Source organism: Chiloscyllium plagiosum, unplaced genomic scaffold, assembly GCF_037043375.1.
Source record: "Chiloscyllium plagiosum isolate Xiang-an unplaced genomic scaffold, Cpla_swu_hap1 HiC_scaffold_7, whole genome shotgun sequence".
NCBI lineage: Eukaryota > Metazoa > Chordata > Chondrichthyes > Orectolobiformes > Hemiscylliidae > Chiloscyllium > Chiloscyllium plagiosum.
Window position 1 is genome coordinate 66,719,508 of NW_028270145.1, and position 16,760 is coordinate 66,736,267.

Genomic DNA, 16,760 nt, shown 5'->3' on the forward strand with positions numbered 1-16,760 from the left:
AACCTTGTACATGTTTATATGCAAAGTTTGGAGCCCATCCACCTCAGTCTGCAAGTGGTTAGCAAATCAGTCACCACATTTGTGGACTTGAGGCTGTGATGGGGAATATCTCCGTTTCCACAGTTGTTTTGTGATTGCTTTTGTTTCAGTGTTGTGACCTGTAGGATGCTGCAATTATCAGTAATTTGGGAATGTTGTGTTCCGTAACGGTTGGTGAATGGAGAATTGGAGTTATAAACATTAGGCCACAGTGATCAGATTGATAAAAGACATCTACACCAACAAATAGGATGTATCATTGCCTTTCATTTCCTCTTCTTGGTCTGCTTTCTTCTCTACTACTTATTGAATACTGGCAAGGGCTATATGTTGTGTACCAAGGTAGCAGACCATAGCGAGTCATAACACAGGCTCTGGCAAGTAGTCCAGTAAGTAGGGCTTCTCCAGACCAGTTCAGGCAGTGGAAGTGTTATGGTCATCGATCTACTCAATTACATTTCAAGTAGCTGGATGGCTCTTGTTATGTTCACGGTTACTACATGTGCATAGTTTACATAACAGAATTTGGATTCAGTTGATAGGAGATAACTTTTGTTATTCAGTATCAGCCTCCACTTTCTTCTGATGTTCAAATGTTGATGTAACACTTAACAAAAGGTACCATGGCTGTTGCCAGGAAACTATTTTGCATCATATACTGAGTATGGTTACACACTAGTGGACATAGAGGGACTGACACTAAAATAAAAAAAAGACCTGGGGATGCTGGTGATGTAAAACAAAACCAGAAATTGCTGGAGAAACTCAGCAACTATGAACAGAAAGTCAATTTAATATGTCAGTTTCTGAAGAAGCATCACTGGACTCAAAATGTTAACTCTGCTTTCTCACCACAGATGCTGCTAGATGTGCTGAATTTCTCCAGCAATTTCTGTTTTGTGTGAGAAAGTGAGACCTCTTGTGGTTGTGAAATATTTCTGTGAAGTAGTTCTAACAAACCTGTTAGGAGAAAGTGAGGACTGCAGATGCTGGAGATCAGAGATGAAAAATGTGTTGCTGGAAAAGCGCAGCAGGTCAGGCAGCATCAAAGGAGCAGGAGAATCGAAGTTTCGGGCATAAGCCCTTCTCCTGAAGAAGGTCCTAACAAACCTGTATACTTTGTGGATTACTATGTATACTTTTGTCTTCGCACATTCTAAACCCAGCAACTGAATGAAATATTTAGGATTTTAATTACTATAGAGTTGAAATTAATTTGTAATGTTTCACTAGCAATAGAAGAGATTAAGGTTTTCTAGTAATAACTGCATTTTGTGGTAATACTATCTAATTTTCTAATTTTCAGTTTGCTGGCACCTTATCTCGAAATCCTGGAAGGGGAGGAAAAACAGCAATTGCACAAGAATCAAAAGTGTAGACATAAAATTGTATTTCTGGTTGCAGTCAAAATCATGGATGGCATAAGTAAAGATTTCAACATAACTTCATAATTTCAGTAGCTTGAAGTCACAAAGAAAACTGCCAGTTGCATGTTTTCCACATTTTTGATGATAATTTTAGGTTATGATTTTAATGCTATCATTCTCCAATCAGAGGGCCACATTATAAAATTATCCCATTGGGGAATGCCGAATTTCATCAATTGTTGATACTCACTGGCGTATATTTAGCTAAAGTTACAACATATTTGATTGTCAAGGTACTGTATAAATTGGCAAGAATGAGGTACCTCTTTCAAACTGTGAATCATGACAAAATGGTGGCTGAGGTATTCTGCTAACTGTCAGTTTTGCTAAAAATGGCATTTTACACTTAACCTTCTTGTGGTTTTGAAGAAGTTGCTGTATCTGCATATTCATTTTCCAGTAAACTCACTGCAGAAAGCTAAGTCCAATAACTTAAAGTAACATTTCCATAACATAATATTTGTTAATGAGTGCAAATTAACTTCAATAGCAATGTGAACAATTATGATTTTAGATTCCTACTCCTTCAAGTGCTGAAATAACTTTAGATAATAATTTAATTTAGAAAATGTCACTTTTAAAATTTGTTTTCTCCTTTTCTTTTCTATCTCCCTTCATCCAATCCTTCTGGTTTATCCTGCAAAAAATATATGGTGCATGTCATGAAGTGGTATTTGCTAAGTTATTTCAAGTGATGCTATACTTTTTTTAAGTAGAAAGTTGAGGACTGCAGATCAGCTGGAGATCAGAGTCGTGAGTGTGGTGCTGGAAAAGCACAGCAGGTCAGGCAGCATCTGAGGAGCAGGAGAATCAACGTTTTGGCCATAAGACCTTCATCAGAATCCTAATGAAGGCTTATACCCGAAACATCGATTCTCCTGTTACTCAGATGCTGCCTGATCTGATGAAGGGCTTATGCCCAAAATATCGATTCTCCTGCTCCTTGGATGCAGCCTGACCTGCTGTGCTTTTCCAGCACTATACTCTCGACTCTGATCTCCAGCATCTGCATCCACACTTTCTATTAGTTGATTTTAACCTTACTACGAAGTATCTTCCAAGGATGCCTACCATTGAAGAAGTTATTTTCCTCTCTCTGTAAAGATCTTAGTGAGTCCCTCTCTCACTGTACCCGCTCAGGTCATCTCCTCTGCCCTGAAGCTCTTCAGCCTTGACTCCTGATGAAAGGCTTATCCTGAAGCATCAATTCTTCTGCTCCTTGGATACTGCCTGACCTGCTGTGCTTTTCCAGCACAATACTCTATACCTTTATTCATGTTGGCTTGTTTCATTAATTCATAAAATCCCTACAGTGCCAAAAGAGACCATTTGGCCCATTAAATCTGCACCGAGCGTCCAAAGACCTAGCCCCCTTGGCTCCATAATCTCATATTTACCCTGCCGAATCCTCCTAATCTGCTCAACCCTGGATGCTATAGGGCAATTTAGCAAGGCCAATCTATCTAATCTGCACATCTTTGGGAGGAAACCGCAGTAACAGGTAGAAACAGGGAGAACATGCAAACAGACAGTCACCCAAGACTGGAATTAAACCCAGGTCCCTGGCACTGGAAGGCAGTAGTGCGAACCACTGAGCCACTGTACTGTTTCAGCCCCTTGCCCTCTGAGTGCTTTGTATTTGCCTGCCCAAAAAGGGAAGACATTGACAAGAATTAGTAGTTAGTATTATGGAGCTGAACTTTGTCATGCATTGTGTAAGAGGGTGAGATTTCACAGAAAAGGGACAGGGTGTAATATGGCTTCATGATTTAGGATGCATTTGATATGGTCAACTTTTATAATTGCCACTGCATTCATCCTACTTCTCCCTTGTAGGGTAGCATTGCAATTAATGGATGGGAATAGGCAAAGTGCTTGTTACAGCTAAATGAATTCAAAGTTGAATAACGCTGATGGTATGCAAAGGATAGCAGAGGGATAAAGAGGTGAAAGAAATAATAGTGAGGAGAGGAGCATGTGCAAGAGAAATAGATGCTGAAGCAAAATGTGCTTCACTGTTTGCAGGAGAGTTCTGGTAACTGGTGAGAGAAAGGCTATAGTACTCACACAAAATAGAATTCCCTTTCTACCACATCTAAAGGGCTTAATTTAACTATGGCTTCAACTGTCAGTCTCAAGAATCTGATAACTTCTTCCTCGACTTGAAAATAAAGCTTTGACCTTCACAGCTTAAAATGGTACCATTGACTCCCTTCACAAGGCCATATTGACTATCCCGAATCAGTCCTTGCCTTTCCAAATACATGTATATCCTGTCCCTCAGGATTCCCTCAACAAATTGCCCACCACCGACGTCAGGCTCATTGGTCTATAGTTCTCTGGATTGTCCTTACCACCCTTCGTGAACAGTGGCACCACGTTAGCCAACCTTCAGGCTTCCGGCACCTCACCTGTGACTATCGATGATACAAATATCTCAGCAAGAGGCCCAGCAATCATTTCCCTAGCTTCCCACAGAGTTCTAGGGTACACCTGATCAGGTCCTGGGGATTTATCCACCTTTATGCGTTTCAAGACATCCAGCACTTCCTCCTCTGTAATATAGATGTTTTGCAAGGTGTCGCCATCTATTTCCCGACATTCTATATCTTCCATATCCTTTTTCACAGTAAACACTAATGCAAAATACTCGCTTAGTATCTCTCCCATTTTCTGCGGCTCCACACAAAGACCGCCTTGCTGATCTTTGAAGGACCCTATTCTCTCGCTAGTTAGTTTAAGGGTTACTGCGGATTATATCTGCAATAAATGCTGTTGCTTGCGAATCTTATCAGATCAAATGGATCGGTTAGAAAGACAGTTAGAAGCAATGAGGAATTTGCAACAGCAACAGTATGTGATGGATGGCAGTTTTAGGAAGGGGGGGAAAGTCTCAGATACAGTCACATAGATGGGTTAACTCCAGGAAAGGTAAAAGAGGTAGGCAGCTATTGCAGAAGTCTTCTGTGGCTATACCCATTTCAAACAGGTATGCTGATTTGAAAAAAATATAGGGGGTGATGGATTCTCAGGGGAATGTAGCATGAACAGCCAAGTTTCTGGTATTGAGACTAGCTCTAATGCAACAAGGGGTACGTCGGGTTCCAAGAGATCAGAACACACCAGATGGCCTCCTTTTTTAGAGACCGCAATTTCCCTTCCCACGTGGTTAAAGATACCCTCCAATGCATCTCGTCCACATCCCGCACCTCCGCCCTCAGACCCCACCACTCCAACCGTAACAAGCACAGAACGCCCCTGGTGCTCACCTTCCACCCTACCAACCATCGCATAAACCAAATCATCCGCCGACATTTCCGCCACCTCCAAACGGACCCCACCACCAGGGATATATTTCCCTCCCACCCCTTTCCACCTTCCGCAAAGACCGTTCCCTCCGTGACTACCTGGTCAAGTCCACGCCCCCCTACAACCCACCCTCCCATTCTGGCACCTTCCCCTGCCACTGCAGGGACTGTAAAACTTGCGCCAACACCTCCTCCCTCACCTCTATCCAAGGCCCTAAAGGAGCCTTCCACATCCAAAGTTTTACCTGTACATCCACTAATATCATTTATTGTATCCGTTGCTCCCGATGCGGTCTCCTCTACATTGGGGAGACTGGGCGCCTCCTAGCAGAGCGCTTTAGGGAACATCTCTGGGACACCCGCACCAATCAACCACACCGCCCCGTGGCCCAACATTTCAACTCCCCCTCCCACTCTGCTGAGGACATGGAGGTCCTGGGCCTCCTTCACCGCCGCTCCCTCACCACCAGACGCCTGGAGGAAGAACGCCTCATCTTCCGCCTTGGAACACTTCAACCTGAGGGCATTAATGTGGACTTCAACAGTTTCCTCATTTCCCCTTCCCTCACCTCACCCTAGTTCCAAACTTTCAGCTCAGCACTATCCCCATGACTTGTCCGGACTTGTCCTACCTGCCTATCTCCTTTTCCACCTATTCACTCCATCCTCTCCTCCCTGACCTATCACTTTCATCCCCTCCCCCACTCACCTATTGTACTCTATGCTACTTTCTCCCCACCCCCACCCCCCTCTAGCTTATCTCTCCACGCTTCAGGCTTCCTGCCTTTATTCCTGATGAAGGGCTTTTGCCCGAAACGTCGATTTCGCTGTTCCTTGGATGCTGCCTGAACTGCTGTGCTCTTCGAGCACCACTAATCCAGAATGTGTTAGGGGACTCTCCAGTCCAAGGTACAGACAGATGTTTCTGTGGCCAGCAGTAAAAAATCAGAATGGCGTGCTGTTTCTCTGGGGCCAGAATCAAGGATGTCTCAGAGAAGGTGCAGAATCTTCTCAAGGGGGAGAGGGGCCAGTAAGAGGTCATTGTACACATTGGAACCAATGACATAGGAAGGGAAAAGGTTGAGATTCTGAAGGGAGATTACAGAGAGTTAGGCAGGAATTTAAAAAGGAGGTCCTCGAGAGTAGTAATATCTGGATTATTCCCAGTGCTACGAGCTAGTGAGGGCAGGAATAGGAGGATAGAGCAGATAAATGCATGGCTGCGGAGCTGGTGTATGGGAGAAGGATTCACATTTTTGGACCATTGGAATCTCTTTTGGAGTAGAAGTGACCTGTACAAGAAGGACGGATTGCACCTAAATTGGAAGGGGACTAATATACTGGCAGGGAGATTCGCTAGAGCTGCTCGGGAGGATTTAAACTAGTAAGGTGGGAGGGTGGAACCCAGGGAGATAGTGAGGAAAGTGATCAATCTGAGACTGGTACAGTTGAGAACAGAAGCGATTCAAACAGTCAGGGCAGGCAGGGACAAGGTAGGGCTAATAAATTAAACTGCATTTATTTCAATGCAAGGAGCCTAACAGGGAAGGCAGATGAACTCAGGACATGGTTAGGAACATGGGACTTAGCAATTACAGAATCATGGCTCAGGGATGTGCAGGACTGGCAGCTTAATGTTCCAGGATACAAATGCTACAGGAAGGATAGAACAGGAAGCAAGAGATGAGGGGGAGTGGCGTTTTTGATAAGGGATAGCATTACAGCTGTGCTGAGGGAGGATATTCCCGGAAATATATCCAAGGAAGTTATTTGGGTGGAACTGAGAAATAAAAAAGGGATGATCACCTTATTGGGATTGTATTATAGACCCCCTAATAGTCAGAGGGAAATTGAGTAACAAACTTGTAAGGAGATCCCAGCTATCTGTAAGAATAATAGGGTGGTTATGGTAGGGGATTTTAACTTTCCAAACATAGACTGGGACTGCCATACTGTTAACGGTTTAGATGGAGAGAAATTTGTTAAGTGTGTACAAGAAAATTTTCTGATTCAGTATGTAATGTTTTTACAGGACCTTGAGATCTTTTTGAATAATCTGAAATTAGGATAATTGATGTTCGGATAACTGAGGTTGTTCTGAATTTGTTTTGCTCATATGTAAAACTCACCCATGAAAACAAATCCTATTATTCGCCAGGAAGTCTCTTTCTCTCTCTCTCTATCAGTAAAACAAAATCACCATGGCTACAAAAATACTGAAAGTTAATTGTTAAACCTCTTTAAAGACAAATTCAAAAGCCCCATGTCAATAGTTCAAATTACAAATTATTTTAAAATTTATATAAGTTACACACATTGCATCACAAATGCAAAATCTAAATTCGGAGTCCTATTTTCGCAACCATGATTGTATTATTAAACTTCTCTTGATATTCCATCCAGGACTTAAGGATAATGCTTAATTAACACTGACTAGCTCTGCTATCTCTGCCCAACAGTTTAGCTGGAGACATTTCTGTTGCCTGAGCAAAAGAGAAGTTCCTCTTTGAGCTGACTTGTTAAAAAATATATTCATTCATGACATGTGTGTCACGAGCGAGATATTAAATATAAAAAAAACAAGAACTGCAGATTCTGGACATCTGAAAAAAAAGTGCTGAAGAAACTCAGCAGGATTGGCAGAATCTGTGCAGAGAGATACAAAGTTAATGTTTTAAATCCAATGACTACTTTAGTTCTGGACTGAAGGGCATTGGAAAATTATATTTCTTCTGCTGTTGACAAAGGGAAAAGAGGACTAAGTGGAAAAGATATTGAGTTTTCTCAGATCTAATGACAAAGGGATTGTTAATTGTCGCAGAGGAGAGATATGGATGTGCAGTAACTGTTAATGGTTGTTGTTGTTGTGTCATCATAGTCTTACCTGACCTGCTCTCTCATTAGTGAGAGAAGCAAATGGCTGTGTTTTAACCTGAGGGCCAGCAGACCTCAGGTAAGGGAAGAGGTTGAGAAGAAGAGTCCTTCGTGTTAATCTCAAACCAGTGATAGGACCTGAACCCATACTGTTGGCATCACACTGCTTTGCAAACCAACAATCCAGCCAACTGAGCTAAACTGATTCCCAATGTTAATGGTAAGAATAGTAGAAAGAAGGTCAGCTCTATGAGAGCAAACGCATGTAAACAAGACACTGGTTGGGCTGGGGGTCATTAAAATAGAGGCCAGAATGTATGTTTTGAAGTTGTTGAGTTCGATGATGAGTCCTGAAGACTGTAGATTACCTAAGCGGAAAATGAAGTGTTCTTCCTCCAGCTTGCATTGGGTTTTGCTGATAAACTGTAACCGGTTAAGGATGGAAATTTAGCATAAATCAAAATATCAAAGAATTATTACAGTGCAGAAGGAGACCAGTTGCCTCATTCTATCTATACTGGCTCTAGGCACGTTTTAACTTGGTGCCAATCTCTTGCCTTTTCCCCTAACATTGTGAGGCAGATGGTGTATTGAAATAGCATGCAATTGGAAGGCTGTTGTTATTTTTATGAACAGATTGGAAGTGTTCTGCAAAATGGTCATCCGGATTGCATTTGGTCCTACCAATATAAAGGAAGACACATTAGATATTTATGGCTCACATGGGGTCTTTACCACATTGATAACATTAAAAATAGATTGGGTGACTACTCCATTCTGTCCAGAAGAATGATCCCCAACCTTTGAATTTCATGTCATTTCAAATACACCATCTTGTTTTCATGCTAAAAGTTTTGTCCTTGACATGCAATGCAAAATCAAATGCAGGCGGAATGAACAGCACCTTACTTTCTACTTAAAGACTTTATTACCTTCAGGACTCAACATAAAGTTCAACAACTCCAGGACATGAACACTCTCCTCTACTTTGAAAACTGACACCCACAAAACATTGCCTTGTTTAAATGGATAGGCTGTCAGCAGAGCTAATCTATTTCCTACTATTCAAACCTATCATTAACACTTACTCTGCAACTATATTGTTTCACCACTTATGCTTTTGCCTTCGCTCTGGACACCCTCACCATCTAGTTTATTCACTCCGCTGACTTCTTACCTTGCAAATAGCACAAAAAAAAATAATTTTCCATCCTCTTTCAGTTCAAAAGAACAGTTACATGGGACCCAGAACATTGACTGAATGTCTTTCTGTCTCCACAGATTTCTTTATAATTATCCATAAGAATGTAGGTGTTGCTGATTAGGCTAACATTTATTGCCCTGACAGCAGTTAAGAGTCAACTTAGGCAGACAGGTAAGGTTGAAAACAAAAGAAGGTTCAACTCTAAAGACTGTCTTTAGTGGTTGTGTCCTTGCCCCATGTAAGCCTTTGTTGAAAAGCTATCAGATTCTGCTCTCTATGATGACCGGTCAGCGACCTGACGATGCATGAACTACCAAGCATGATAGTTCCTTTTATGTTTTCACTGTGAACCCTGGCAGATATTTAAGAGGCAGTACTACTGTTGTACCAGTAATGCTACATTGGTAGCTGCAGTGAAGAGACATTCTCTTGTGACATTGGAAGCGGATTCCCTTCAGCTGCCCGGAGGCACTGATCACCTCAATCATCATGGTCCAGCTACCTTTGCCAGCTGAGATGGCCTCTTGCTGCCATCCACAGATATAACTCTTCCCTACTCTCCTGGATAGCCTTCAGCAAATATCTATGAAGGGATTGCTAAATTGTTGCCTCTTCCTTGAATCTCTTAGGGTGAACAGGTGAGATGGGCAAAGGTTGAGTGATGCTCCTGGATTGCAGAGCATTAATGCTGCCTGTTTTCTTTTAAATATGGTACCTGGATGTTAGGAGTGGGGAGGTACCATCAGATTCAGAACTTCCTGCCTATAATTTTGGCATTTTACATGCACATCCATAAGTAATCAGCTGAGAAGAATATAATATCGGGGGACAATAACTCAGCCCATTCCCAAATGAAGTCCCTCTCTTTTTTCATGCTCACCATGACACTTGCCTCAGAAGAAAAACGTCTACCAAGTCTCCACTATCACACAGCCTGTTTTACAATCCCTGGGGTTTTGTGTTATCTTCCAGATTTATCCCTAAGGAATAGAGGTCTTGCACCTGGAGCAAGTAGCAACATTGTAATCCAATGTTAATCAGGTAGGAGTGATATTTTCTTTGTATTTGACAAAATGGCAAAAATAGGTGCATCCATTGATAGAAGGCTTAAGACTTTTTTTCCTGTTCAGATCTCAGCAGCACCAGGTGCAAATTTGTTTACCAAACAAAAGACAAGGATTCTTCCTTCAATGGGGCTATCAGGAAGATTGGTAGATATTGAAGCCTTTTCTTTGTCTACAGTTTCAAGAAAACTCTGATGCAATAGCCATCACACACTTCTATTATTGACTTTCCTCCTTTTGTACAAACTGAAACCTTGGGATAGGGTCAATGAATTATATCCAGAAATATAAGCAGGTTAAATCAAAGTCAGACAGAGTACAATATGGGAAGGTGCATGAAGGCAAAGTTATCTCCATATTTACTAACAGTTTACCTGCACATTGAGGCTGGTTGCAGGATTGAAAATGATTAAATGGAGGAGAAAGTGAGGTCTGCAGTGCTGGAGATCAGAGCTGAAAATGTGTTGCTGGTAAAGCACAGCAGGTCAGGCAGCATCCAAGGAACAGGAGAATCGACGTTTCGGGCATAAGCCCTTCATCATGATTAAATGGACCTCATCAGGAGAACTAATTAGCAGTATCGTGGCTGGAAGTTGGAGATCAACTCAAGACATTGTGCTTTTTTTTAATCTGCTTTGAAAGTAAACAGAGGCTGGAAGAAGACAGCAAGCCAGGCAACATCAGGAGGTGGAGAAGTCAACGTTCATGTGTAATCCTTCTTCATGACTGGGGTAGGTGTAAGGGGAGTTGCAGATAAAGGGGACCAGGGTATCTCCACCGTACCGCTCTGTCCCCTCACCCCCTTTATCCGCAGCTCCCTTTACACCATCCTGAAGAAGGGTTACACCGGAATGTTGTCTTCTCCACCTCCTGAGCGTGCCTCACTTGCTGCATTCTTCCAGCCTGCTGCTTGTCTACCTTGGAATCCAGCATCTGCAGGTTTTTTTTGTCTTTTGAAAGTAGTTTGAGAGAAATTAAATTAGAAAATTTCCTGAATAGTAAGGTAGCCATGCTGCATGGGAAAAATTGCAAACTTGAGCACTGCTTGTAACTGAGATTTTAAAAAAAGAAAGTTTGATTTATTAGAAAGAGTGCACTGCAGAATATTGCATCCTGTCAGGTTCCACAATATTTAATTGTTTTTTATGTATCATCCATGATTTTATAGCTATTTAGTTACCGACATACAAATACTTATCGTTCTCATGTTCTCAGCATATGTTTTGCCATAATTGCAGTTTACCCAAACATTGCATTCAGGAGAAGTGTTAAAAAAATCCAATCGTTATTAATCCTGGGGTGCTTTTCTCAATTTAATACTATTATCTAATGGGGAACTTACCCTGCATACAGGGGAACGAGATAAACTTTTAATCTCATTCAGAAGTATTTCATGTTCATTAGTTTTTCTGCACTTTTCAACTGTGATATATTCAGAAGGACCACAGAATGTGCAGCACTTTTCAGCAAAATATTTAGAACTTATATTTGTTGGTGAAGAGCCTCTATATACATAATGTGCTAAACATAATTTATTGTCATATTTTACATAGCAAGGTGAATGCTTTTTCATTTAGTCTTGGTCTGATGACATCTCACTTCTCTGACATAGGCCACATAATTATTCAGCTACATTTGTAAATAATTTGAAAACGAAAAGTGAAAACTAATTATTGTTGCTTTAAAATTACCATGTTAAATATGAATTGGTATATATTTCACTAAAACAAACCCACAACTAGTTTCTGTTTGACATAAAAAACTTTTGTCACTGTCATCCAAGTTCTTGCATACCCTTTGGGGATTAAGTGCATTGCAAAATAACTTGTGACATTTTTGTTATATAAAAGATTAACTGTAGCACTTACTTCTGGACTAGATTACACAAAGATAGCTGTTATGTTTTGAGACACCACAAGAGCTTTAAAAATAATAATTGCAAACTGCAAATTTCCATGTATTTACCTTTCTCATCGCTGTCATCTTCATGTAGATGTTCTTCAGATTCTGGACTATGGATACAGAAACACTGAAGGAGATGGGCATCTTCGTTTTCATTCATCGGTGAAGTAAAACCTTCATCAGTCTTTGACGCACACTCAAGTGTTCGTGATTTTACCAAAGAGATAAGTGATTGATTCAATTTTTGTTCAGCACCTTCAGGTAAGATATATCGAAGCATTTTAGTGGTGAAAGTATGTCCAATGATGGATGCACACTTAACAACCACCTGCTCCGTTGTATTCATTTGGTCAAGTTGTGCTAAGGCTATACCTGTAAAGTCAAATTAGTTTATTGTTTTTAATAAACTATATTGCTGTGCTTAGAAGCATAATGGCTAATTCATACATAATAGGCAACGTAAGTGTTTAGCTGACAGTTGTTGTATTCCACATAGGATGCATTTAAATTTGCAAGTACTACAAAAGAGACCTGGGTTTTTTTTATATTCCTTTTTTGGATGTGAGCATCTACGGGAAAGCCAGCATTCATTGTCTGTAACCGGGATAGGGAACCTCCAGCCCTTGACCCAAAACTGACCAGTTACTAGATTTAATTGTTAGAATGTCATGTTGTAGCTTTTTAAGACTGTGGTTATGCCACACTTAGAGTATTGCATTCAAGTTTAGTTGCCACATTACATGAAGGATGTGGAGGCATTGGAGAGGGTGCATAAGAGGTTTACCAGGATGCTGCCTAGATTAGAGTGTATGAGCTTTAAGGAGATGCTCGAAAAACTCAAGTTGTTTTCTCTGGAGCAGTGGAGGCTGAGGGGAGACTTGATAGAAGTCTATAAAATTATGAGGTGCATAGCTAGGGTTGACAATGAGATTTTTTATTTCCCACAGTTGGAATGTCTAATACTAGGGGGCATGCATTTAAGGTGAGAGGGGGAATTTCAAAGGAGATGTGAGGGCAAGTTTTTTACACAGAGAGTGGTTAGAGTCTGGAACACGCTGCTGGCGTGGTGCTGGAGGCAGATAGGATAGAGGTGTTTAAGGACCTTTTAGATAAGCACATGAATGTGCAAGGAACGGAGGGATATGAATCAAAGGCAGACAGAAGGGATTAGTTTAATTTGGCATCATGTTCGGCACAACATCATGGACTGAAGAGCCCGTTCTTGAGCTGTATATTTCTATATTCTAATCTGACTCACTGAACCTCAGCAAGATCCTGAGACAAACAGCTGTCACTAGCAACACAGAAAGCAATGCCAGGCAGAGAAGCCAAGCGGTCAGTGCTGTCAATGTAAGAATCCTCTTCACATCTTCCATGCACGCTGCTCTGTCATGCAGCTCTCTACTTCAGACTTGGCATCAACAATCCTTCCATTACCCCCTTCCTACGGCTCTCACATCTACAGGAGACATTTCTTTTGACATCCTCACTAACTGTAAGCCTGCTATTCCTTCCACAACCACTTCTTTTGTTCTGCTTCAGTTGTGTCAGCATCACAGAGTAGTTCTTGTAATGCTTTTTTAACAAGTTTTTTTTGAATTTTGAATGTGGTCAACGACATGATTGATGATGTTGAAGGATGTATTCTGACCAAACATCAATCCTTGATAGTCCCTTGGCATCTTTTCCACACACCTGAACAGGCTGGTGGGTCTTTTCTTTAATGTTTTGTCCAAAAGGTGACACAACTGGTAGTGTTGTGTTCCCTCATTACTGACCCTCTGACAGCATAGACACTATCTCAGAACTGACTCACTAATAGTGCAGTGCTCCCTCAGTGTTGACTCTCTGACAACTCATTAAAACAGCAGGTAAGTTTAATAGTTCAGTTTTGTCTCTTAAAAATTAAGCTGTTTTTTCACTGTGTGCGATTTTTTTTGATTTGTCATCAGTCCCCATCAGGAAAAGATTCTCCATCCTAGTCATGATATTTCATTTTATTTTATTCAAGAATGATTTATCAATGTGGCTCATCCATAAATGAAAGATTAATAATAATCGGAGTAATAAAAATCATATGTTTAGCATTAAGGATGTTGAACTGTGCTCATGTTTGTGCAAGAAACAATATTATTACTTCAATTAATTATTCTCCAAATTTTCCCATAGTGAGTCACAGAATTACTAGTACGTGAACATGGTAATGTTGCAAAATTCACAACATGATGTGTCCCTGAATTTGACTTCCACCCACTGAAGGGAAAATGAAGTAGGGCTGGAGGACTTCATATCTAACAGAGTTTAAAAGTCTCTCCAAAGATAAACTTTAAAATAGCAAAATAACTAGCTTAGGACCTCTTACAATTCCTAGAAATCTTGGATAGGCATTTAGCAACATCTATGTTTTTACTAAGGAATGAAGGGCAAGTGGTTTAAAAATGGAAATAATGCTTTAATTTATCAATCGTTCTTATAATTTTTTGCATTTATCATCAATAAATATTATTGTGCATTTTTAAATATAGAAATAAATTATCTATTAAATGTATTCATGTATATAATGTAAGAGAAGTTAATGCTAAAACTTGGTCTTCCATTTTCATACCAACTATAGCAACTAACATGAAAATGCCAATTTTAAGCTAACTTTAATTGTAGACCCACCTTTAAGTGTAAGCGGAATTGTAATTTCCTGTAGATTTACTGTTTCTCCAATTGTACATATAAACTGTTGATTTTCAGCGGCAGCTTTTCGGTCTAGTGTTATTACTTTGCGGCATTTTTGCCCTTCCACACCAGAAATATTTAATAACTTGCCTTTGAAAATTGGAAACACAAATTGTGAACAAAATACTTAGAAAACAACCATACTAAAATACTGTGTCTTTGAAATGCAGAGAAATAACACTGTAATCCTTTCTCTCTACTACAAGCTATTCATTGGGAATTTAAATGTATTTCCTAGATTCTTGTCATTTGTAAATAATGGGCATAGATTTAGTGGTACCTCCGCTCAATAGTTTTAAGTTTGCAATGGCTTACAAAGGAAATTACATTTTGGAATGTTGGGAGCTGATGGAGTATATGCAACAAGATGGAAAGCAGCATGAAAAGGAAAAGTTAGCAATATTTTAAAGATGAAACAGTCCATCAATTGGAATAAATGCAGTTGCAAAGAAATGTTAACAAAGGATTCAATCCACAACAATGGCAAAGGATTTCGGCATAAGATGATTGCTGTACCTGAATTTGGCCTGCATGGGTCAGAGGATGTGGTAGCAGCAGTCTAAAAATGTCACTGATTTCAGCAGGAGTGGCAATTCAGGGACTTATACTGAAGTCCACAAATGCACAGAAGGGAGTCAGGCAGTGAGAAGGGGTCATCAAAGACTTGGGATGGGTGTGAGAAGGAGAAAATGTACAGTAGATATCATACAAAGAATTAATCTAGGTGACTCATTTGATAATGAATATAAATTGTGATTAATGTTTATGGCAGAAGGGAAGAGCGTGAGAGGGACATTATGTCAGAGCTTTCAGATTTTGAAGCGACCTTGTGATAACAGCACAAAGCTGCTCCTTACCGGCTACATATAGCACAACATGGGCAGAGATGAGCAGAAAACAAAAACACATGGAGAGCTAGGCAGAAGACTAACATCTAGCCATGTGATAAGACACAATCTGCCGATATCAAAGATAAGCATATCGAACAGACATGGGGTTTAGAATTCATGATATGGTCTTTCAATAATGTAATAGCAAGGTATATCTCTGAATTTCTTTTATTCGATCACAGGATGAGGGCATCACTGGCTATCCAACATTTATTGCCCTTTGCAGAGAGCAGTTTAAGAGTCAACCCCATTACTGTGGGTCTGGAGTCACATATAATCCAGATGAGGTAAGATGGCAGTTTCCTTCCCTAAAGAAAATTAGTAAACCAGATGAGTATTTCCAATATTCAACATGGATTTATGGTCATCATTAGACTCATAATTCCAGATTTTTATTGAATTCAAATTCCATAAACTGCTGTAGTGAAATTCAATCCCAGCCCCCAGAATATTACCTGGGAGTTTGAATGAACAGTTTTATGATACTACTAGGCTACTACTTCACCATAATTAGGCCTAATATGTAATAGAAAATGACTGAGTCTTATATCTTTTAAGATAGGTCTGGGTTGCATCAAGTTGTTTGGAAGATTTGTCACCACGAGCCTAGTGGGTTCTCTGGTCATATCTACCAAGACCCCGACAGTGTCTCTCATTTCTGAATTCTATGTCCACAAACTCCTACCTCCCACCGCGCCCCCACACCTCCCCCCCCCCCCCCCCACCCCCCAACCCCCACTCCACTGCACTCCATCTTAGCCTGCATTATTCCCACTTGGTGGATATTGCCAAAAAATTAGCATCCCTTGTACTGGTGCCATCTTTAAAAGCCTGTTGTGCAGTCAGGTAAGGACTGTCAGTCTGGAGCTGCCCTGTCTGTTTGTTGATTTTTACCCCAGAAATAATAGTTGTGGATGTCTTGCCAGATGGGGTGTTGCTGACATGAAACTTTCTCCTTCTCCTAGGACCAGCAGTGGAGGCCACAACACCAGACCATGTCAGTTTTGTCCGAGGTTGCTACCCAGTTAAAGCAGTCTCACCTATCTGGAAGAATGTCCAGTACGAAAGGCAGGTGGTCAATGACCTTCCTACTCTGCCAGGGTAATTTCCACAATCTTCCCTCCAATACATCACACTCAGTCCATCCTTGTTACTACATATCTCCCATCAAGCTTTAAGCTCTACCGCTCTCATTATTGCCTCTTAGTCTTCCCCATTTGTTCTCACCCACTCCAACTGCCAACACCACTAACTACATGTTTTCTGCATCATTTACTAACTTTGTTCAGGACACCTCCCTACCTGCATTAATTGTATTGGCTATA

At 40.7% G+C, this 16,760-nt stretch overlaps 1 protein-coding gene across 1 annotated transcript in view; it reads right to left on the reverse strand.

Moving 5' to 3' along the window:
* Positions 1-16,760, reverse strand: part of LOC122551928 (adenylate cyclase type 10-like) — a 193,270-nt gene that overhangs the window by 80,643 nt on the left and 95,867 nt on the right. The window contains exons 18-19 of the mRNA XM_087988568.1: positions 14,483-14,635; positions 11,882-12,190 (exon numbers count right to left, since the gene is read on the reverse strand). Coding sequence (XP_087844694.1) covers positions 11,882-12,190; positions 14,483-14,635 — 462 coding nt within the window. The remainder of the gene's footprint in view (positions 1-11,881; positions 12,191-14,482; positions 14,636-16,760) is intronic.